General features: G+C 41.2%; 2 protein-coding genes across 8 annotated transcripts in view; one reads left to right on the forward strand and one right to left on the reverse strand.

The window, feature by feature from the left end:
- LOC115192554 (long-chain-fatty-acid--CoA ligase ACSBG2) overlaps positions 1-12,520 on the reverse strand; it is a 39,821-nt gene extending 27,301 nt beyond the window's left edge. Inside the window, exon 1 of one of the 2 annotated variants that reach the window (XM_029751186.1) lies at positions 12,379-12,520. Coding sequence is in view for 1 of the 2 variants with exons in the window: in XM_029751185.1 (XP_029607045.1) it covers positions 1,200-1,338 (139 nt within the window). In the remaining variant the exon portion in view is untranslated. Of the gene's footprint in view, positions 1-1,199; positions 1,341-12,378 lie in introns of those variants that run through there. The other variant, XM_029751185.1, reaches the window with a different exon arrangement.
- An 864-nt stretch (positions 12,521-13,384) lies between these two features.
- The window catches only part of LOC115192557 (DNA-binding protein RFX2), a 66,785-nt gene continuing 56,578 nt past the window's right edge, over positions 13,385-23,591 (forward strand). For 2 of the 6 annotated variants that reach the window (XM_029751194.1, XM_029751196.1), the window contains exon 1: positions 13,385-13,513. Coding sequence is in view for 1 of the 6 variants with exons in the window: in XM_029751198.1 (XP_029607058.1) it covers positions 19,555-19,558 (4 nt within the window). In the remaining 5 variants the exon portion in view is untranslated. Of the gene's footprint in view, positions 13,566-19,275; positions 19,559-23,591 lie in introns of those variants that run through there. The other 4 variants (XM_029751195.1, XM_029751199.1, XM_029751200.1 and 1 more) reach the window with 3 other exon arrangements.

Consider the following 23,591-nt stretch of genomic DNA (forward strand, 5'->3'; position numbering starts at 1 on the left):
ACAGCCTCCCTTGCTGTTGGATTCACTATAAGTTTACATGCTGTTCTGTTAGGTTAAATGCAGTCAGATTGTTGCAAACAATGCTGCTTAATATAAATCATTGTATTTATATGATTCCAACAGTTCACCCAACTGTTTTGACCTATATTGCATGTCAAATCGCAATATTTGGTAAAAAAAGAAAGAAAAGTAGCAATTACATTTTTGCCCATATCGTGCAGACTTACATTGCGCAGTTTCCTCACAATAGCAAATGACTGCCTCATTGCAGTCAATTAGGAGAGGATTAGGTCCCAAACAGTATGTCCAGTACACAATTGCCACATGATGTCCATTCAAAAACTGATTGCAACCATAGACTGTTTGGCTAATTTGAGTAGAGGCCTTTCTTTAAAAAGCCACATCAAATATATTTTCAGAAACCAGCATTAACTACAACAAATCCTCCCCAAAACTGGGCGTCTCCAAAACCAAGCAGGGTTTCCCAACAAACAAGCCCTCTCCCCACCCACACAGCACTTAAATACCCAACATTTAGAGAAATTCAGATGCAAAGAAAGCACTTGGTACATTATTCAAATCCCTCGCCTTTCCTTCTCTCGCTCTAACTGCCTCTCCCAGATGGCCAGCTCACCCTTCTGCCTGGACCTGTTTCCAAGGATGCTCAAACACTGGGGGTGAATCAAGTTTCCATCAATCCATCCACCCAACTGCTGTTTCTGGGAGCAGCAGCCTGGCGAGGAGTCCCAGTAATGCTGGGGATTCTTTCTTTCTGCCTCGCCCTACCCTGTCATATTAGCTTTACATGGAGGGCTGGATGCTCCATCCCAGCCAGCAAGCAGGCACACATACCTGCTGACCACATGGGCTAGTGAGGTGGATGAACCAGTACCACATATCAGCATTCATAGCTGTAGTACATGAGTTGTTTTGAACTCAATAACGTAATATTAATCTACGAACTAAACCATACGAAGGACAATTCAAACGAACACAGAGGGACTCAAATGTAAATACTGATGGTACACAAACCATCAGTCACACCTTTAAAGAGCCCAATGACACTAGAGAAATGCCTTCCCAGAAGCCAAAACCAGAAGATTGATATAAAGATAACAAGCGTCAATTGACATAAGCGGTTGCCTGTCAGATTTAAGTGAAAGGGATGAACATATTCTAAATCATGTAGAAGGACTTACAGTGCATCCTAGTAGGCAAACTTCTTGTTTCAGTTCTGGTTGCCGGTTCTCTGGACTGCGTAAGCGTGCTTTGTATTCTGTCAGCCGCTAGACACAAAATATGCTGGCCACTCGGTCTACTCTGTAACACATCATTCATTTTCAAACTCAGAGTTTGTCCCTCCTCCAAAACCCCACCCTCACAGCACTAGCTTCTTTCCTGCAGACATCCTTACACACTTCCCCCACTAGTATTCCAACACTACAGCCCATCTCATTGGCTGAAAGGGCTCACACCACAAGACTCGTCCCACATATAGGGTCACGTCAGCCAAATGAATGCAAGGGGGAGGGGAATGGGTCTGCAGTCGGTGAAATTCCCTTTCCTCTCGCTTCTCTTGGATGATGCTGTGAGCGCCCCCCCAACACACACACACACACACACACACACACACACACACAATGCAGATATGCCGGCGGGGGTTACTACAGGACAAGGAAGGGGGATTAATCTGGTTATCAGGCCAGGTTGCTATAGCGATCCAGCAGCTGTGCTAGCTGAGCTTTGACTTTCCAGAGACTAAATGGATAATTTTTATTTATTTCATATTTATTTAACCAGGTAGGCAAGGTTAAGAACAAGTTCTCATTTACAACTGCAACCTGGCAAATATGAAGCAAAGCAGTACGACAAAAACAACAGAGTTACAAACAAACGTACAGTCAATAACACAATAGAACAATCTATGTAGTGCGTGCATAGAAGATTAGGAAGGTAAGGCAATAAATAGGCCATAGAGGCAAAATAATTACAATTTAGCATTAACACAACTTATAGATGTGCAAGTGGATATACGTGGGTGCAAAAGCACAAGAGGATAAATAACAATATGGGGATGAGGTAGTTGGGTATGCTATTTACAGTGATCGGTAAGCTGCTCTAACAGCTGATGCTTAAAGTTAGAGAGGGAGATATAAGTCTCCATCTTCAGTGATTTTTGCAATTCGTTCCAGTCATTGGCAGCAGAGAACTGGAAGGAAAGGCGGCCAAAGTAAGTGTTGGCTTTGGGGTTGACCAGTGAAATATACCTGCTGGAGCACGTGCTACGGATTGGTGTTGCTATGGTGACCAGTGAGCTGAGATAAGGCAGGGCTTACCTAGCAAAAACGTATGACCTGGAGCCAGAGGGTTTGGCGACGAGTATGAAGCGAGGGCCAGCCAACGAGAGCATACAGGTCGCAGTGGTGGGTAGTATATGTGGCTTTGGTGACAAAACAGATGGCACGGTGACAGACTACATCCAGTTTGCTGAGTAGAGTGTTGGAGGCTGTTTTGTAGATGACGTCGCTGAAGTGAAGGATCGGTAGGATAGTCAGTTTTACGAGGGTGTGTTTGGCAGCATAAGTGAAGGAGGCTTTGTTGCGAAATAGGAAGCTGATTCTAGATTTAATTTTGGATTGGAGATGCTTAATGTGAGTCGAAGTAGAGTTTGCAGTCTAACCAGACACCTAGGCATTTGTAATTGTCCACATATTCTAAGTCAGAACCGTCCAGAGTAGTGATGCTAGTCGGGCAGGCAGCAATTGGTTGAAGAGCATGCATTTAGTTTTACTTGCATTTAAGAGCAGTTGGAGGCCATGGAAGGAGTGTTGTATGGCAATGAAGCTCATTTGGAGTTTTGTTAAGTGTCCAAAGAAGGGCCAGATGTATACAGAATGGTGTCGTCCGTGTAGAGGTAGATCAGAGAATCACCAGCAGCAAGAGCGACATCATTGATATATACAGAGAAAAGAGTCGGCCTGAGAATTGAACCCTGTGGGACCCCAATAGAGACTGCCAGAGGTTCGGACAACAGGCCCTCCGATTTAACACACTGAACTCTAAGTAGGTGGTGACCAAATAACATTGCCAGGAGGACATCCTTATCCTGCTGACCTAAACGTCCCTTTTTCAGGACCCTGTCTTTCAAAGATAATTCGTAAAAATCCAAATAACTTCACCGATCTTCATTGCAAAGGGTTTAAACACTGTTTCCCATGCTTGTTCAATGAAACATAAACAATTAATATACATGAACTTGTGGAATGGTCGTTAAGACACTAACAGCTTACAGACGGTAGGCAATTAAGGTCACAGTTATGAAAACTTAGGATCCTAAGGATGCTGTTCTACAGACTCTAAAAAACACCAAAGGATGCCCAGGGTCCCTGCTCATCTGTGTGAACGTGCCTTAGAGATGCTGCAAGGAGGCATGAGGACTGCAGATGTGGCCAGGGAAATAAACTGCAATGTCCATACTGTGAGACGCCTAAGAAGCGCTACAGGGAGACAGGACGGACAGCTGATCGTCCTCGCAGTGGCAGACCACGTGTAACACCTGCACAGGATCGGTACATCTGCGGGATGGCAACAACTGCCCGAGTTACACCAGGAATGCACAATCCCTCCACCAGTGCTCAGACTGTCCGCAATAGGCTGAGAGAGGCTGGACTGAGGGCTTGTAGGCCTGTTGTAAGGCAGGTCCTCACCAGACATCACCGGCAACAACGTCGCCTATGGGCACAAACCCACCGTCACTGGACCAGACAGGACTGGCAAAAAGTGCTCTTCACTGACGAGTCGTGGTTTTGTCTCACCAGGGGTGATGGTCGGATTCACGTTTATCGTAGAAGGAATGAGCGTTACACAGAGGCCTGTACTCTGGAGGGGGATCGATTTGGAGGTGGCGGGTCCGTCATGGTCTGGGGCGGTGTCACAGCATCATCGGACTGAGCTTGTCGTCATTGCAGGCAATCAACGCTGTGCATTACAAGGAAGACATCCTCCTCCCTCATGTGGTACCCTTCCTGCAGGCTCATCCTGACATGACCCTCCAGCATGACAATGCCCCAAGCCATAATACTAGTTCTGTTTGTGATTTCCTAAAAGACAGGAATGTCAGTGTTTTGCCATGGCCAGCGAAGAGCCCGGATCTCAATCTCATTAAGCACGTCTGGGACCTGTTGGATCGGAGGGTGAGGGCTAGGGCCATTCCCCTCAGAAATGTCTGGGAACTTGCAGGTGCCTTGGAGGCAGACTGGGGATAACATCTCACAGCAAGAACTGGCAAATCTGGTGCAGTCCATGAGGAGGAGATGCACTGCAGTGCTTAATGCAGCTGGTGGCCACACCAGATAGACTGTTACTTTTGACCCCCCCCCCTTTGTTCAGGGACACGTTATTCCATTTCTATTAGTCACGTCTGTGGAACTTGTTCAGTTTATGTCTCAGTTGTTGAATCTTGTTATGTTCATACAAATATTTACACGTTAGGTTTTCTGAAAATAAAAGCAGTTGACAGTGAGAGGACGTTTCTTTTTTTGATGAGTTTAGTTACGGTTGCTTCATCAAATAATTAACCAGAACTACTGGCGCTTCTGGTCTTTCATCAGTTACATATACTTTTATATTACTTGTAGTTAAAAAGAATCCACCCAATAATAACTCATTCACCACACAAAAAAACAAATGTTTAAGGCCCAATACACTAGAATGAGTCTCAGGAGTGAATTCACTCAAATTTAACAGAATAGGTGCAAACAGAAAAATGATTACAGGAGAATTAGACAACTTTGTAATCACTGCTGCAGGCGAAGAGTTAGGTCAGACAGACGGTTGCAAACAGACAAAATTATGTCAAACCATTTTGTCCCCTCAAAGTTAATACAAACTATTGACAGTAAAAAGTCAGGAGAGTTTCATACATAAAACTAAGGACAAAACTATGGAGGCTCTCCATTGTCAACGTATGAACTCCATTGAAAAAAAACATTGGCCTATTTGTTTTTGAAGGATACAAAATCTGTCTGTCCGGCCCCTTACAAATCTTCTAGACGACGGGTGTGCCGAGTACTCGGACAAAACCAGCATCGTAATGTATATGATTAAATACGATTATGACCAGTATTTTTTGTAATTATCCGTGATGGGAAAACAGTAATCCGCATCTGTCACTCAGTGTGAAGAGCTGTGTGCGCTAAGCAACTATTGGCTAGTTATTCTGTCTGTAAAGGAATGGGCGGGGTATTGTTTGAGCCTGCTACAACGATTGCATTAAAACAAGCCGCTCTTCTTTGCTCTCTTTTCCCCAGACGTGTCCGAGTGGCACGTGTCTAAGTCTCCCCTTCTCCAAACATCGTGTAGGAATCCGAATCTGTAGCTAGTCATTGTTGTTCAATCTAGTTATTTCCTGTCGACTTTGCTGAAGCCATATTCTTATATTTGTCTGTCTACTTCGCGTAGTTTAGTAGGCCTACTTTGTCGGTCCTTATTATTCCATTGCTAATGATGTCTGTCATTTTTTGTTAATTAGTAAATAGTAGCCTACAGCAAAATGTGTTTAAATCATTTCCAACTTGTTAACAATTTATGCTAGTTAGTTTTAGCTTGCTTGAGCCTGCTGACTGAGGAGTGTTAAATTCACCCGTTTCCATACATGTTTCATTTTAAATCATCAGCTCATGGTCCTCCTGGAATCAGAAGTTGTTTTTGACTCAGTGGAGGAACGTAGTCAGAGAAATGCTGATGAATGTCATGCTAGAGCTGTGTATGCAACTTGTTCACCTCTGATGCTCACAGGCAATGTGTATTGGAAGAGATTTCTGAAAGTTCTTCACCTAGCATACACCCCTCCAACCAGACATGCTTTATCTACTCATTTGCTGGATACAGAGTTCAAGTAAAGGTCAAGCAAATCATAGAGAAAGCAGACTACTGCAATCATCTCTGATGGGTGTCAAATGTTCGTGGGCAAGGAATAATTAACTACATCTCCACCCCTCAACCAGTATTCTACAAGAGAACAGACACAGCGGTCTATATATACACATTGCAGATGAGCTGAAGGCAGTCATCATTGACCTTGGACGACAGAAGGTATTTGCACTGGTGACAGAATGCTGCCTGGTCATGAAGGCTGCTTGGTCATGTCACACCCATTGGGCTGTGCTGCTCATACATTGAATCTGCTCCTCAAGGACATCATGGCACTGAAAACAATGGATACACTCTACAAGAGAGCCAAGAAAATGGTTAGGTACGTGAAGGGTCATCAAGTTAAAAGAAATCTATCTCACCAAGCAAAGTGAGAAGAATAAGAGCACCACATTGAAGCTGCCCAGCAACACCCGTTGGGTGGTGTTGTCATGTTTGACAGTCTCCTGGAGGGGAAGGAGTCTCTCCAAGAAATGGCCATATCCCAGTCTGCTGATATGAACAGCACCATCAAGAGGATCCTCCTGGATGATGCATTTTGGGAGAGGTAAGCAGCCTGAAACCTATAGCATTTACCATTGCACAGATTGAGGGAGACAATGCCATCCTGTCTGATGTTCAGACTCTACTTGCAGATGTAAGACAAGAAATCCCTACTGCCCTGCCCACTTCACTGTTGCTCCAAGCTGAGGAAAATGCAGTTCTGAAATGCATCAAAAAGCCTGAAGACTTCTGCCTGAAGCCCATACACGCCCCAGCATACATGTTGGACCCCAAGTATGCTGGCAAGAGAATCCTGTCTTGTGCAGAGATCAACAAGGCCTATGGTGTCATCACCACCGTGTCTCGCCACCTTGACCAGGATGAGGGCATGGTTCTTGGCCTGGATGAGGGCATGGTTCTTGGCAGTCTGGCAAGGTATACTTCCAAGCAAGGGCTTTGGGATGGAGATGCAGTATGGTAGTCGTACCAACATATCTCATCAGCCACCTGGTGGATCTGAGGCTCTTTCCCCTGTTGCCTCCATGATCCTCCAAATCCCAAAAACATCAGCCGCCTCAGAGTGCAACTGGTCCTTGTTTGGGAACACACACCAAAGCACGCAACAGGCTGATCAATACAAGGGTTGAAAAATTGGCGGCCTTCTGGGCAAATTTGAGGCTTTTTGAGGCTGACAGCGAGCTATCCTCAACAAGGTTGGAAAGTGACAGTAAAGATGAGGCCTCAGAGTCTGATGTTCAAGAGGTGGACATTGAGGAGGTCCAGGGAGAAGACATGGAAGCCTAAGCGGAAGACAACCAAAGCTTTAGTTTCTAGACTATCATTTTACTGATGCATGTTGAAAAACATTTTTGGGAGATGCGATGGATCATTGTGGATCATTCAATATTCCCTTTTTGTTGTTCAGTGAAATCATCCCATGTGAAGAGTCAACTCAATTAAAAGTTCAATTCATAACTATATATTTTTTATTCTATTGGAAGGATTTAATCATTTGCAATTATGTCTACTTATTATAAGGTAAAATATTTTTTTTGGTCTCCATATGATATGGTAAATATATCCAATGCAAAAAAAAATACATTTAAATGGTATTAATATGAGTTTGCATATATTCCCATTAATTTCCACAGAGTTTCCACCTCTGAATATGCCCCAAAATATTTAAAGCCTACAAGCAGGCCACAAAAAGTACTCAAACCCGAGTTAGTTTTACACATGGATGCTAAAATTATGGGTAATGACTCAGGACAATCAATTCTGCTTGGCAGCTCATTCCTGTATTTCTAGTTCGCAGGCCTGATAGTACTGAAAATCAAAAAGAGAATGTTTTCCTCCAGAGGATGTTAGTCTATGGTGGAAGAGAAAGTAGTGCAGAAATGTTTTAGTAGACATTCACAATTCTCCTCTGCAGTAAATAGCCTGAATTTGCACCAAAGTGGAAGGTCTAGCCAGTTCCGTGGCTTGAATAGGTTAGAGACCCACTTTGCTTTGAAACTACCATCCCTCAGTCACATAACTCAGTCAAAGTAACCTACTCTAAAGAAAAATGACAAGCAGCGATGTTTGTAAGTCAATTTGTAAGTTATATCCCATGGCAACAAGATGAAGTACAAAACATCAATGTAGTTCACCCATTCGGTTCCAGACAGTGCTGCCTTTGAGCTGAAACACTGACTCTGGATTGTGGATTGTACTATTAATTTGAGATAAACAAATTTCCTCAACCTAAAATGAAGTCTTAGCGGGAATCCCCCTCCTAGGGAAGTTCACAATACAAAAAGGAAACAGGGAAGTACCCCACTTTCCTTTCAAACTGAATGACCAAGGAAAGTAAAACCCAATTGTTTTGGAACTATTGAACTCAGACTTAAAGCACAGAGGATGTGGTTCATGTGGTAGTTGACTGTTTGAATAAATTAATTTTGCATAGAGGGTTAGTGCTAGTGTTTTTTCAATAACAGAATTGACTTCAATACCACTGCAAAAAAGGCATTATAAAACCAAAGTCACAGAATGGCACTTGATCCAGACAAACTCAGCTACTAGGCTTGGGCGGTGTACCATATACCAGGGTATTTGGAAAAGGCAAAGGGATGGTTTTTCAATACAGTCATCTTTGAAACTAATTGAAGTTTAATAAATATGAATATCTGTAGCTACTTTAAGTGAATACCTGCAGTCAACTTGTGCAGTACGTTAGGAGATAAAGAACATTGCGTTCTTCATTTCACCGATCACATTATGTAGCATACGGTAATCCCCAGTCACATGTTTGTTTACAAGCACAAAACAACAAGACCGGAGCCTTGAGTCACTCACTGTCGTGCAGCATGCGCCAGGTCACCTAATTACCCTATGGAATTCACAACTAAATGTTTTCCAGCTAGATATCTTATAACTATTAAGTTAACTGTCTAAAATGTGCTAATAATAATTTTCAAAACTGTTAAAATGATGTCTGAGTATAACAGAACTTATTTGGCAGGCGAAACCCCGAGGACAAACCATCCAGGATTTTTTTGTTGTTGAGGTGAATGTTTTCAATGGGATTTCTATGTGTATCTAGATTTATAAGGCACTTGCTTGCAGTTCTTATCGCTTCCACTGGATGTCAACATTCTTCAGAAATTGGTTGATGTTTTTCTTTTGAGAAATGAAGAAGAACCGCAGTTCAGAACGAGGGTCCAGCCGAGTGCACTAATGTTTTGATGCACGCTCCAGGTCACGCGCTTCACGTTGTTTTTATCCGGTATTGAACTCGGTTTATCACGTCTTAAATTGTATCGATTATTTACGTTAAAAAATACCTAAAGTTGTATTAGGAAAGTTGTTTCAAATGTTGGGACAGCGTTACAGGTAACGTATTAGATATTTTGTAGTCATGCTGGGCGAGTTGGAACCGGTGTTTTTCTGAATTAAACGCGCCAAATAAATTGACATTTGAGATATAACGACAGAATTAATCGAACAAAAGGACCATTTCTGATGTTTATGGGACATATTGGAGTGCCAACAGAAGAAGTTCTTCAAAGGTAAGGCATGAATTAAATCGTCATCTCTGACTTTTGTGTTGCGCCTGGCAGGTTGAAATCTGATTTTCATGTGTTGGTATGCGCTCTCTCTGTGTGTGTGTGTACACACACACACACACACACACACACACACACACACACACACACACACACACACACACACACACACACACACACACACACACACACACACACACACACACACACACACACACATCCACCATTTACTTTAATAAAATCAACTATATATGTACTGAGCTTGGCTGATGCTTTAAGCACACTGTTTGATTAAATATGTAAGACACAAAGGACTCAAGATAGCCTAACCAGAAAAATAAAAATAAAAAACTGTTTCCGACCCTCCTCCTCCAGCTGGCCTTCGCAGATTCTGCAGTTACGCTCCTGAAGTTGCTGGTAATAGGCTACAACAGGGGTCGGCAATTTATCTTACGATTTATGCTGATCTGTAAATTTCATATGAACATTTTCATGGAACATTTCATTTATAATAGTCTGTATCTAAATTCTTTCTAAATGAACATTATACAAATCTAAAAGTAACTTCTATTGGCATCTATGTAAAAATTGCCTACATAAAGCCAACAAATAAAAACATTGCAGCCTGTTTTCAGTGGGTTTGGGACCGACACAGCTGTAGGCTATTTGTGCAAAGGATAAGTAGAAATCAGGTATTTTACGACGCTTCCAGGATCAGAGCATGACATTTTAACCCTTTCACGCAGAGTGGTTATCGAAAGGGAGAGCAAACAGCCTATCGACCAAACAATCAACTACATGGGGTCAGCCCTAATTTACATAGAACTGTGCAAGGTGACAGCCTGCTAGGACTACTGTATGTGCACCCTACTTTGAGGGACGAACAATCAGTCACAGGAGAATGAAGATGCTCACGGCCCGGCCCACTCATTGGGAAAGATTAGGCGGCCGCCTATTGCTAAACTGACCAAGACGCACCTCCAACAACAACATATAAAACCTCAATTCTGCCCAAAAACAATGACAATCTCTCGACCAGTGGCATACAGGCTTTTTGTGAGTGCTGATGCCGCCCTGTGATAAGCAGTGCCAACTTGGTCAAAGGCAGGGGTGAAAAAACATTTTGCTTCTCCATTCCCAGCATGCCTCTCCAGGCTGCTGTTGAATACGCATCGCTGCGGTGCTCCACCAACATTACCTATTTTTACTTAAAAAAAAAAATAATAATCATGTAGCAGATATAGGTTATGGTAGAACGAGTATGTGGCCTTCTCTGTAGCCTACAGGTTGGAGATGAAAATGTATGACAATGTAATGAGACGGACACTTTTTACATCATGCAGGTTTCTATGATCAAATAGCCTAACCTAACTGGAGCTCAAAATAAATGCGCTGTCATGTTAAAACATTCTAAAAACATATTGTAAAACACCTTTTTTTGGTGTCTTACAAACGGTAGGCTTATAGATGGGGCTGCACCTCAGTAAATCCGGAAAATACTTATTTTCAACGAGTGGGAAAATGTATTTTAAAAACACCTTTTCAACATAATTTTGCTTACTGGGACTTTTGGTTTTGCAAGGTGCGCCAGCCCTGAAACCGCCACGCAATTGCGCGCACACATTTAAATGCATTTTATAGTAAATACATGTAATTTAACAGTAAAAATGTATTACCTGTTAATGTGACCCTCCTGAAGGTTCACTCAAACCCCTGTTGTAATTAACCTGATTCAGCTTAAACCCAGCTAATTAGTCAGGTGCGCTAGAGTGGGGTTGGAGTGAAAACCTACAGGACAGTAGCTCTCCAAGAACAGGGTTGGAAAGCCCTATACTATATGTAGCCCATGTATCTGATGACCAAGAGTACGACATGCCACTCGTTTTGGCCAGACAGCATCACACATGGCCTACACATACTGAGACAGAGGGGCGCTGTTTCGATCGCTCAGATGCATTATGTGCGATTGATGATTCTTTCTGTCTGTGCCCTTCTCCGTCATGTAAATAAATGACCAATATTTAAATACGGTAGGGGAGGCCAGGCCCCCTAATGCCCACCTATTACACTGGCCCTGGATAAAAAATGTTAGGTTTTATAAACTGAAAGCAACTAGTTTGCAGTGTTGAGTGAACTACATTTAGATCCAACTAGAAATGTAACTACATTTCACAGTAGCTTGGTGGTAGTTGACCTAAATTCAACTCTTGGTAGAGTTTTCAGTAGTTAATTACTTTTTACTTCGGTTAACATACGATTCCAGAGTGTTCAATTCATGCAATCTATTATATTTCAGACTTGGATATGATCATTTCTCACGAAGTTGTTTGGGTGTAGTGAACTACTTTCAAAGTAACTTTAGTTAAGTAAACTATAGTTTTGTTAAGGGTAGCTTTAATGAAGCTTAACTTCCAGTGTGAAGTAATCGATTGCTTGGTCAACTATACATTTTCAGAGTAGCTTCCCAACACTGAGTTCGACATAGAATGACACGCATCTACTCGCTGTTGGTTAACTGGCCGAACTACCGGCAAAGACAGAATAGAAATTCCTGGAATATCTCTTCTGCCGGTACCTAGCTGATTAGCTAGCGTTAGCAAAGGCTGTCAAGCCAGCCGTCGCGTGAAAACAAAAGTAACGTCACCTAGAGCAATGGCTAATTGTAACTAAGGTTAACCAAATTAGCTTCAAAGTTTAAATATCCCCGTTTCAATTAAGATATTCCATTTCAATTAAGAGCATCATCGTGAACAAAAACTATAGCTCCTCTCTATCTGTAACTACCGCCTGGTAAACTAGCCAGATATAGTAACGTTCGCTACACAATTTCTGAGTCAGTATCACGCGTTCAACACCGATATCGTTAGTTAACTTGTTTTTCAAAAAAAAAAAAATTGATAATGTTAGCCCTTACCGTCAATACAAAACAATCAACCTTTTTCCTGCTGGTAACTTCAGCGTTGCAATCTTTGGCGCTGAAGTTGTTGATTAGGGAATACAGACACGTGAACTTCACTTGCCCTGAGCTTCAAGTGTGCGCGTACTGATTCTTTGTGAGGAGAATGTGACGTGGCGGAGTTTCATTTGGTCATGTCATTTGAAACTGAAAGATTTGTAATCTGACTTAAAAGATCAATTTATCATTTGAAATAATTTCCCTATTAGTAGAAAAATGAATAGTGGTGATGAAACCTTTTACATCCACCACACCCAGGGGATGACGTTGTGCTCATAATATTGATACACGTGTTCCAAATGTGTTTTATTATATTTGTTATATTATCTTGAAATTACTTCTAAAGTACCCGAGCTGACAAGGTTAAAATATTTATTACACACATTACTGATAACAGCATTATTGATTATTCTTTTTTTGTGGTGCCTTTAAGCAATATATGCTTTTTTCTTCAGAATTCATTGACATCATTCGCTCATCCATATACTTATATGTACATATACTCATTCATCGCTTTAGATTTGTGTATATTAGGTAGTTGTTGGGGAATTGTTAGATTACTTGTTAGATATTACTGCACTGTTGGAACTAGAAGCACAAACATTTCGCTACACTCGCGTCAACATCTGCTAATGTGACCAATACAATTTGATTTGACATCAATAGCTGCACATTAACTTTCTTGTGGTATACACTTCTACTCTCTAGCTCTGGCATTACCCAATGAATGAATTACCATACATGTTTTATAAATTATGTGAATTGTTGCAAGAAACAAATGGCACAAATCTGCAGTTTGTTGGATCTTTCACACATACATCTCAAATTCGTGACCAAATGTAAACGTTTGTGGCTTTACCAGAGATTAATAAGGTCAGAGCGCCATCTAGTGGTCGATTGCCTTAGTGGGCGGAGTCAATGCACTATTCCAACCCTCATTTTTTTTGCCACTGACGTATGAAGGAGAGGGTAGCAACAGTTGCCTCGAGACCCCCGCACGCCATAGTGACTGTAGCCGTGGAGACAGTTACTTACCAACGGGTGCAACACTCAGCAACAGCAGCAGCAGAAGCAACTGGAACTCAACGAGCAAGTGAGAGAGGGGAAAGAGAGCACAGCCAGGGCAGAACTTATACAAGGCAAAGGTGAATATATCTTTACGGAGTTGAGACGATACATTAATTCTAATTTGGGATAATGATACTGTGGTATTGAATGCACACCAATCTCTCTTTCATACCCTAGTAGATAACGTTACTTTCCCTTCGTCACATCCACCCCACGAATCTTCTGTCAAGCAGCTACCTAACGTTAACTAGCCAGTTAGCTAAGCTAACGTCGTTTACTCCATTCAACGCGATTGCTTGTCTGCCATTTCTATAAGTTTACCAGAAAGTGAACTATCGTATTGCTAACTATTTAGCTAAGTTAGTTCCATATTTGTACACATTTTTCAATTTTTATACACGGGTTTAAACCTTGTGCCAGGTTGTGAGCAGAATGTAATTGTCGGTTTATTCTGCTATCATATGCCTGCTCTGAAGCTGCCAAGCTAGTTAGCTACAAGTTGTACAGTAGCTAGCTAACGTTAGCTAAAAGAGCTCATAACATTAATATTTTGTAGAATTTTACTTTGTGGATGTGACTGACAACTTGCTGAAATGTTGCCTAACTCAATTTAGCTAAGTTAGTTCGATTATTCATGGTACACACCAAATTCATTCACCTACTGTACCAACTGTTTATCGCACAGCCAACCGAGTTAGCCAACATTAGCTAGCTGCCAGCTGGGTCAGGTAACATAAGCATTAGTCTACCTTAAATAGCTAAGCCTAGCTATTCCAAAATTGGGTGGACAATTATTGTGTTATTACTAAAACCCATCTCTAATATCTGATTACTAACTTTGATATACGTTATTAATATTAACTCATGAAGAGACCCATAATAGTGCTGTTAAATTTCGACGTGTTAGCTGAATTAAATAATCAGTCGTTACTCGTTCTACTTTTTAAACATGGAACAGTGGCGCGAGCTCATCTCCAATAGCTCACTAACGGTGAGTAGTCGTTATTTGCTGGCTATGTTTATTACCTATCCTGTTACACAACAACAAACGGAAAGCTTGCCAGCTTACTGGTTACATCAAATTCAGGGTGCCACTGTCGTGTCGATCTCGTTTTGGGAAAGGGGTGCATTGATGGAACAGTTTATTTGGCATGCTTTTTTGTTTTAGTAGGAGGCTGTGTAAAAGCTGATTGGACAGCTGTAAGTAGGCTAAGCCAAGGCAAATAGTAATTCTGCTATAACACGTTAATAACCAATAGTAATGCAATTACCTAATCATATTCTTAGCTAACTACACATATTTCCCTATTTTCTACACCTACGATTACCAAAAAGATGTTACAGCTAGGTGGTGCTATGATAGTTATTCCTCCTCAGTGGTTCTTTTCTAAATAGTGGCTAATTATTTTGAGTGGTTTAATATAGTTATCCCATGTGAAATTTGAGACATTATCACACCTTTGAAACAAATAGACATATTATTTATTATACCATTCAGCTGAATGTGGAACCCTAAACTGTGCCCCAGATAAAAAAAAAAAAACGTACAAAATCAGATGGACTTCAGGAGACATTGACTTTACCAGCTTGACTCTGCTTGTTTGACCTCAGTCCAATTTTCTAGGAACAGTTCATCACCATTCACCACGGTGATGTTACACTTGTTCAACAGAGCCAGGGCAGTTGAGTTCTATCCAAGATAGTGACATTTTGGGGCGGCAGGTAGCCTAGTGGTTAGAGCGTTGGGCCAGTAACCGAAAGGTTGCTGGATTGAATCCCCAATCTGTCTTTCTGCCCCTGAACAAGGTCGTCATTGTAAATAAGAATTTGTTCTTAACTGACTTGTCTAGTTAAATAAAAAAAATATTGTCCAGGTGTCAGTTCTCATTAGGTGTGCTGCACTATATAATTATCTTTAGAGCCGAATGCCCATACCAGTGAAAACCATGAGGATAATAGGCACGGAAGTCGTTAATGCAATGACTACAGCGAAGCCCTTCTCTCTTCTCTGATATTGCATTCATTTCTTGTCTAATAATTTGTCTCCACAGACAATTTATATGCAGTGCCTTTCAATTATTTGTTTTTGGGGTTTTTAGTCCCCACTGAATTCATCCTGATCTAATGACAGCTGTCAGACACTCCTTTGTGAGACTTGTTTGCTGTAGTGGCAACAGTTCTTAATAATCTTTGTGGCATAAAAATGCACTCTTTTAATTAACTATTTTAATTAAAATATCTGTTTTCTGGTAATGGAATACACCATCACAGGTGCACTTCCACATAGGATGCCTCTCCCCAGGCAGAGAACTGAATGATTCATGTTGAGATGTATTATTGATGAAGCCCAATACCTGTTTCCTTTTATCTGAAATGGGGAGTATATTTTGTGTATTTTCATTAGCCAGCCAGTATATTTATGAGAGTTAGGTTGATGGTGGCTTTTTGAGTGCCATCTGTTAATGGGTCTTTTGTTGAAGGTTGTTAGCCTGCTACTCCACTAAATAGGCCTATAGGGACTGTGCTCATAAAGTTTCCTTCAAAATGAAGTTTCTTGCAGTCTAATCCTTATTTTACTAATACACCCTGATCTTGAGTAAGGATAAAATCAATGTTTAAGGGATTACTGCACTTGTTTTGACAAAGTAGCCTACTTCTGAAAGAATCTAGCTTTGATTGGTCTACAAAGAAATAATGTCCCTGAACGTCCATGCAGCCAGAATCTGATCATGCTGCTGTTATGTTTACATGGCAACTTGATATATAAATACACCCAAAGTCATGGAAAGAGAGTGGATGGGGTGGGCCAAGGGGTAACGTGTTATTCTTTTAAAAGTCAGTGTTTTTAATCAGGTTATTTTCATCTCCCTGGATGTGGCGGGCGTACGTAGTTTTGGCTTGCAGAGGCAGGTCAAGTGGAAAAGGTGCTCAATAGAGGAGAGTAATATGGAATGGAAAGAAGCTGGTACTGACTAGTTAAACCCATTCTGAGGTTTTGTACTGATTGTGTTTTGGGAAGTGGGTCTTTCTTGTGCGCCACTGAAAATGATATGTTTCCTCTTGAGTTGCCTTCTTAATCAACAAACATCAAAAACCTTTTTAAGGCATGCTCAAGCAACAACAAAAAACGTTTGGATCAGTTGAAAGAATACATGCTGTTTGAGTTTACTGGATAACTTTCAACATATATTTTCTTTTGGTCTGCCAGTGGCTTCATTATTGACACAGCCTGCAGCCTGTGATTGTGGTCATGCTTCGGTGCCTCCCAGCGATGAATGCCACTGTGACCTGTGATTCACCACTGCTGCCTGTGGTCCAGGTTTAGTCCTGTCTGTACTCTTCCTATGGACCCCTGTCCTAAGTATCCACTTTGGCATTGCTTTTGTGATTGTTTTAGCAGTGTCCACAGTAACCCTATACCATATTGAGGTTTTAAGGGACGAGTCCCTGGTACAATGCAGCTCTCAAATGGACAGCTGCATTGGTCCCTGTGGGTGGGGGGGGTCAAATGTCCACTGTGTATGTGTTCATGCTGTATTTAGCTAATCTGGATGAGGTCCAGCCCCGAGGAGAGGCGCTCAGTCTAATACCCGGTTATTGAGAGTCTGCACAAACTCAGACCACTTTATAGAAGCAATTCTGCATGTCGCAAATTAACAACGTTAACATAAGAACAGAATTTTTTCAAAGAATTGTCATCACGACAGAGTAGGCTAATCTCGATTGCAGGCAATGGTTCACTGCTGGAGCATTTGCCAGAACTCAATCAATGTGTGGTGCTGATGGCCCATTTTTTGGACACTGGAGTTATCAGCCATTCAATTATTTTTGTAACATTTGATTCGCATCCTATTTTAAAAGCCAATATTTGGCGCACTAGCAGCAGTGTGCCTAATTTATGTAGATGTCATCACTGTTGTTTTTACAGTTATGGTGTTAAGATCCAAGAGAATTTAAAATTGGAATTCGTCCTTGCTGTGCTTACTGAGCCATCTGGTCTCTGTACATTTGATTATCTGACATTAACTCTAATTTTAATGAGATTTGCCAAACCTCCAGTCAGAAATGTCATGAATTCACTGAACAGAGCAGAGGCACACAGAAGATGAATACCTTTTGGGAGTTGTTAATGTGTACATGGGAAGTAATAGTGTGGCGGTTTTCTACATAAGAAAGGGGCAGTTTTTCCTCTGTTATTACAGTTAACTCTGTTAACTCAGCCACCACTGGTTAAAAAAACCAACAAGGGAAATTCTTTAATCTCAAGTGTCCATGTGCAGTAAATCTGTTTTGTCTTGCAGACAGTGTTAAGTTGTCGACACAGGTTGTGCAGTTTGGAAATCACAAAGTAGGCTTTTGTCTCCAAGCTACTGAGAAAGTCTCACCAGGTACAAAAAAAGTTGCCCATGATTGGCTCTCAGTAGCAACAGGTTAAAACTTGTTGTGAAATGAAATGTTTTTCAGTTGTTTTCACTCAGGTCACCAGGGGCATTCTTTACATTCCACCTGGTTTGTATCATAGCTACACAACTGCCACAAACAGCAGACGGGGTTCTCACATTTGCATCACAATGATGGCCCCCCCTCAACTTTTTTTAGCGTGAGACAGTAGACCTCCCCAACCCTCTCCACTTTCTCTCTCTAGTTCTTTTCTTTTGTGAAATTTTCCTTAGTCAAAATATTTATTTTTATGTCGATGTTTTAATTTCTCATGTTAAAAAAGCAACAAGTATGCACGCATTACTGTACATCGCGTTTAGATAAATGGGTCTGATAATTGGCATATATTATAACAAGTATAACCATGAACTTGCTTTAAAATAATAACTGTCCATTGAGAAGAGATTTTCTTAGATTTGTGAGCAGGCTACTTACTGTTTCTTTGAGGTCTGCGTTTGTCTGCAGGGCTGCACTTCAGAAGCCATTTAATAAGATGATTTGACAAGGAACAGGGGCAGAGGAGGCTTGCAGGTGTAAGGCTTCCTGGGTTTAGGGCTGAAAGTGGGCTGTGGTGGTCATGAAATTTTGTCAGACGGTGATTGTCAAGCAAATAACTTCCGGTGTCACGGTAATTGACCGTTAATTAACATAAACACATTTAGCATCTCCTGGCTTCCACCTATAGCCTACAAGCCACTGATGGAACATCTACATTTAAAAAAGTCCAATATATCCATTTAATATAGCCTACACCATCACAATAAATTATTTATTTTATACACGTCGAAAGAAACATGATTTGAATAAAATGTTGTCTATTTCAGAAGAACAGAATAGCATACTCTGAGTTGTCCTTATGTTAGGCCCTGATCTGGCTATGCCAAATGGCTGTGGGCTACATTAGTTCATTTAGCTTAGAATTGCATTGCAATATTTTATTGTATGAAGAATACAATAGAACAAAGCTGAATAAAATAGAAAATATATTTTCCCCAAATTATTTGAGGGAGTGCGCACATGCGGCTATTCTGTGATGAACGGTTAACAAAGAAACAGGTTCTGTTTGCTTAATTTAGAGTTATTTATGCAACTTTAGTTGTGATACAAACGCTGGGCTATATGTTTTGACTTTTAATACATTCTAAGGCTGCATGATGCCACTAATGATTTTTATATTTTTTTTGCATGAAAGGCATGAGCTCTGCTTTGTTTTTTTTTTGCGCGGGCTGCACGGTCTCTCTCTGTATCAGTCTCTCATTCACATTTTGACAAGCACTTGATAATGCCCCGAATTTCCCGGCAGCATCCCCTTTGTGTGGCCGTAATGCCCCCTAAAAAAATCCATGCCTTTTGCAACCAGTGGCCGTTGTGCCCTTGGGCTGAATATAATAATTATAATTCTCTTCTCCCGGCTGCATGTTCTGAATCACCTCTCACTCACATGGCTCTCTCAGATAGCTCAATTCTTATTAGCCAATGCCCGTCACGTGATCGGGTCCTTCTCACAGGCTACAAGTGAAGACGGACACATCGGGGACGCAACTGCGCACGTCCTTATCGAATTCTTAGGCGCCTATTGAAGATGTTGGAAGAACTGTCCACATTTACTTTTTGTCAGCCAACAAGATGAGTAAGCCTAACGAACAGCAAAAGCACTAGCCTATGTCAATCTACTATCCCCCATAGTACAAAGGTTGACCTATTCTGTGCAAGATAAATATTCCAAACATAGTCTGGAACAGTTGTGGGATGCGATAGATCCCAAATTAATACCATTCGGATCAAAAAAACGTTTAAAAGCAATGAGGCTGACTCAACCGATCAGAACGTTTATCTTAAAATGTTGATAAACTATTAGGCTATTTCTTCACATTATAAGCGCAGCAGTGCACACATGGCTGTAGGCTATAAGTGCAAATGTTCCAAAATGCAATCAATTAGCGGGAAAACACCATTCTCAAAAGTGACCGAAAATGCTTTTATGCATGTGAGGCTTTTATTACAAAGGAGCATTTTTTTTTTATGGTGAAAAGGATCTTCCCCAAACTTGGAACTCATGCTAGTATGTATGCCAGTTTGGTTCTACATCTGTTGTAAAGCGGATTAATGTGCTTAATTTTAAGAAGTTATTTTGCCACTTTAGTTGTGATACAAAACATATAGGCCTATGGGCTAGGCTACATGAGGTGTACTGCATACAAGCTGGGCATCATTCACAAGTGATAATGTCATTCAAAATGATAGGCTAATATTGTCACCCATCAGACTAATCATGATTTAATTTTGTCTTTAAATATACTAAATAATAGATGTGTGAAATTTGTTTGGATTTAGAATGGACCATTATCATGCACCTGTCTCGAAACAGGGGGATGGGAAATAAATATAATCTATTGTCATCTATGCACTTAAATAGCGAATGGAGGACGCTTTTCCCATGGTTCATTTTCATGCCAACCAGGTAGGCTATACTCCTGTTGTGAAGAGAAGCAACATGTTTAATATTGGGAAAGTTGAGAAATAAATATAGTAGGCCTAGCCAATAGAAAGCTGATGGGATCCTCCTCTTTTTAATAAAGGCCATCAAAACGTTGTTTTCTCACGCAATTGCATAGCCTATAGAAATGTTGCACAACATTAGCTCATGGGCTCTCATGAAGTGTTTGATTAGATTTTCGATTATATTTGCATTGATGTCAGAGTGATTAGCGGGACAATAGAGTGCTGAGTACCAGGCAGTTAGCAAGTTTGGTAGGTTACTAATGACCATCAGCAGCAACAGTTAGGAGTAGCCTAATTACCGTGACTAAACGGTCACGTGGAATTTGACTGCCATCATGACCTGTGACTGCCGGTGTGGCGGTAATACGGTCACCGTAACAGCCCTAGCTGAAAGCACACCTCAAATTGTCCACCAGACACATTGTAGCATTTTTCTTCCTCAATTCAACATGAACCCATAAATCACATTACCTTGACAAGCCATCCAAAAAGTTCCTTTACCCTCTGACACAACAGCCAGTAAGACTACGTTAACTATTTGAAATGCTTTATTTATTGAGAAATTGACATTGACTGATGTCAGATACAATCATGTTGTCATGGAGATGTAGTAACCAACACCCATCTGTAATATCTTCTGGATAAGAGCGTCTGCTAAATGACGTAAATGTACTACTAATAAGCTCTTAATATCAACTCAGAAAGAGACCCATCATATTGCTGTTAGATCTTGGCGTGTTAGCTGAATTAATAGATTATCTTGAACCTTGCTGCCACTTAGCAGTCACAGAGATGGTGACCTTGTGATGTTGTATTGTAATAATAAAACAGATTGGTTGAGTCCTATCTGTCAGCTAGTAGAAGTGGTCAGCATACTATCGATTGCATGATAAACCATTTCTACGTTTTAATGGGGAAACAATTTACTGGGTGACTCATTGGTTTGTTTAATGTATTGCTTGTGAAATCGTATGATCAATTGCTGTGTGTCATGTCTTCATGGAGTGAATCCCCTGCCAAGGAAATGCAGATTCCTCTTGTGAGATAAAACCTGCTACTTTGGTTCAGAGGCCAGGATGATAGCTGGAGCACTACCTCTGCCATCTACTGAGGTCATCTCTCCGGTATCTCTCTGTCTGGAAAAAATTATTCACCCCTGCACAAGAGCAACTGAAAAGAGATCTGAAATACGCTTTGTCTGTTTGACTGCTCTCAGCCTTTCTTCTACAGGCAGTTACCGCTTGCACACTTTAGTGTTTGAAAATGAAAAGATAATACGCACATCTCGACCGGGAGCTAATGTGGGTTTATATTTAGATATGCCCGGGATGTGATTATGAAAAGTCATAGTCCATGGCTTACTGTGATAGCGAACTTGCAAAGCAGCAGAGACACTGAATTTCTCTGAGCCTGATGTTCATTATGAGTTATCCATAAACCCTTGAATTAAATATTTTCTCAAATTACAGCTGCAAGATTAATCAGCCTATGGATATGGGCTTGGATTTCAGGACCAGGTTAACACGTTAGTGAGTCCAGAGCATGATTTTGGATGCTAAAGCAGTTCCTCCTACAGTTTAGTGAAAGTCTGGACCAGGGTTTCCGTTAGCCAGTATATGCTGGCTTTGCCCCCCCCCCCCCAAAAAAAATAATAATTGAAAAGACGCTAAATTTGTTGCCGACCAAATTGTTTGGGCGGTGAAAATCCATGGCAAAATAATGCTTTTAATTCACTGATGGAAGTACCAGTCAATGTGCTCCGACTTCAAAGGCAAATATACTTTATATGTTAATAAATCCTCAAGCTGCTTGGAAATTAGTGTGAGGTGAGTGTGTTTCTACTTTTACTCACGCAAATGTTCCTCATAAGGGACTTCAGCTAAGTACCCCGACTAGACAAAATTGGCGACGATTGTGTTGATTATCCACGATTCCAGTGTGCCCGTCGAGAGGGGATTCTTTCTCCAAAACAGCCTCAAGATCACGCCTTCTTGAGGACAAAGTAACAAGACTGATGCGATTCGCAAGCTGCTCCAAGGAGTTGGACAGGTTTGACCTCCTAACAGCAGCTGCTTACTTTGAGTGGTACAAGGTCTAGTAAATTAGAGGCAAATTATTGTGTTAGTCAGTCCCGGGTTCAAGCAGTTCTGCTGCCGCCCTAGGCAAGATCAACGTATGCCACCCCTGTGTCATATATAGTATAAAGATTTGGAATAGATCGATAGACTAGAGTAGAGTAATGATGTGTATCATGCGCAATTGGTGCATTTCAGTTGAGCTTGTTCAGTAGCACTTGGAAACGAAATATCGTTGGCAACTATTCACATCAGCAAGTTACAATGTTGCAATCACTAGGCAGCCAACTGCCTATAGTAGGAAACAGAGTTGTTATCAATAAGCCACGTATATCACACACATGGTCTAAAATTAACACCCCCCGCCTGCCAAATGCGGGTAGATTTTGGCATTGGCGGGTAAGATGTTGTCTATTTCACCAGCCACATTGGCGAGTGGTCAGGGTTCCACATTGCGAACATTTCACTTGCATTTGTGAATAAAAATAGTCACGTATGATCACATTTATAGTAAAACAAATACTGCAGTAGCTGTTTTCGAAGTATATCCGCCGGTTTGTTTCATAGCTGGTAAATTGAATCGCACAAAGTCAAAGAACTATGAATCCTATATAGCCTATTCTACCTCGCGCTGCAACACTGCCTGGCTGGGGGCTGTGCACACGTGAAGAGCTGAGTGGCCGTGTCTAGACTTGACAGTTCATGCAACATTTGTATTCTGATAATGGAGTTCTGATCATAGAATTCCAAACATGTCACGCGTCTACATTTACATTTAAATGTGTGCACCATGTCCACATTGTGTCCGTTCACGCGCTATATTCAAATGCCAGTAGGCATTCTAGAAATGGTGGAATATGATGACACAACAGCTGATGGCAGTAGCTAACTTCTGTAGCAAAGTAGCCAGCTATCCTCTGTTGTTAGCCAGCAAGCAACGATAAAGGGATTGCAAATGACTTAGATTATTTTTCGGTTTGGCTAGAGTTATGCTTTCTAAATATTAGCTTGCTGGCTAGCATTTATGAGGCCAGCAAACACGTTCCTCACACGCTAGGAACATATTGCCTCCTATTATATGATTCC

This window comes from Salmo trutta, chromosome 4 (assembly GCF_901001165.1).
Source record: "Salmo trutta chromosome 4, fSalTru1.1, whole genome shotgun sequence".
Taxonomy (NCBI): domain Eukaryota; kingdom Metazoa; phylum Chordata; class Actinopteri; order Salmoniformes; family Salmonidae; genus Salmo; species Salmo trutta.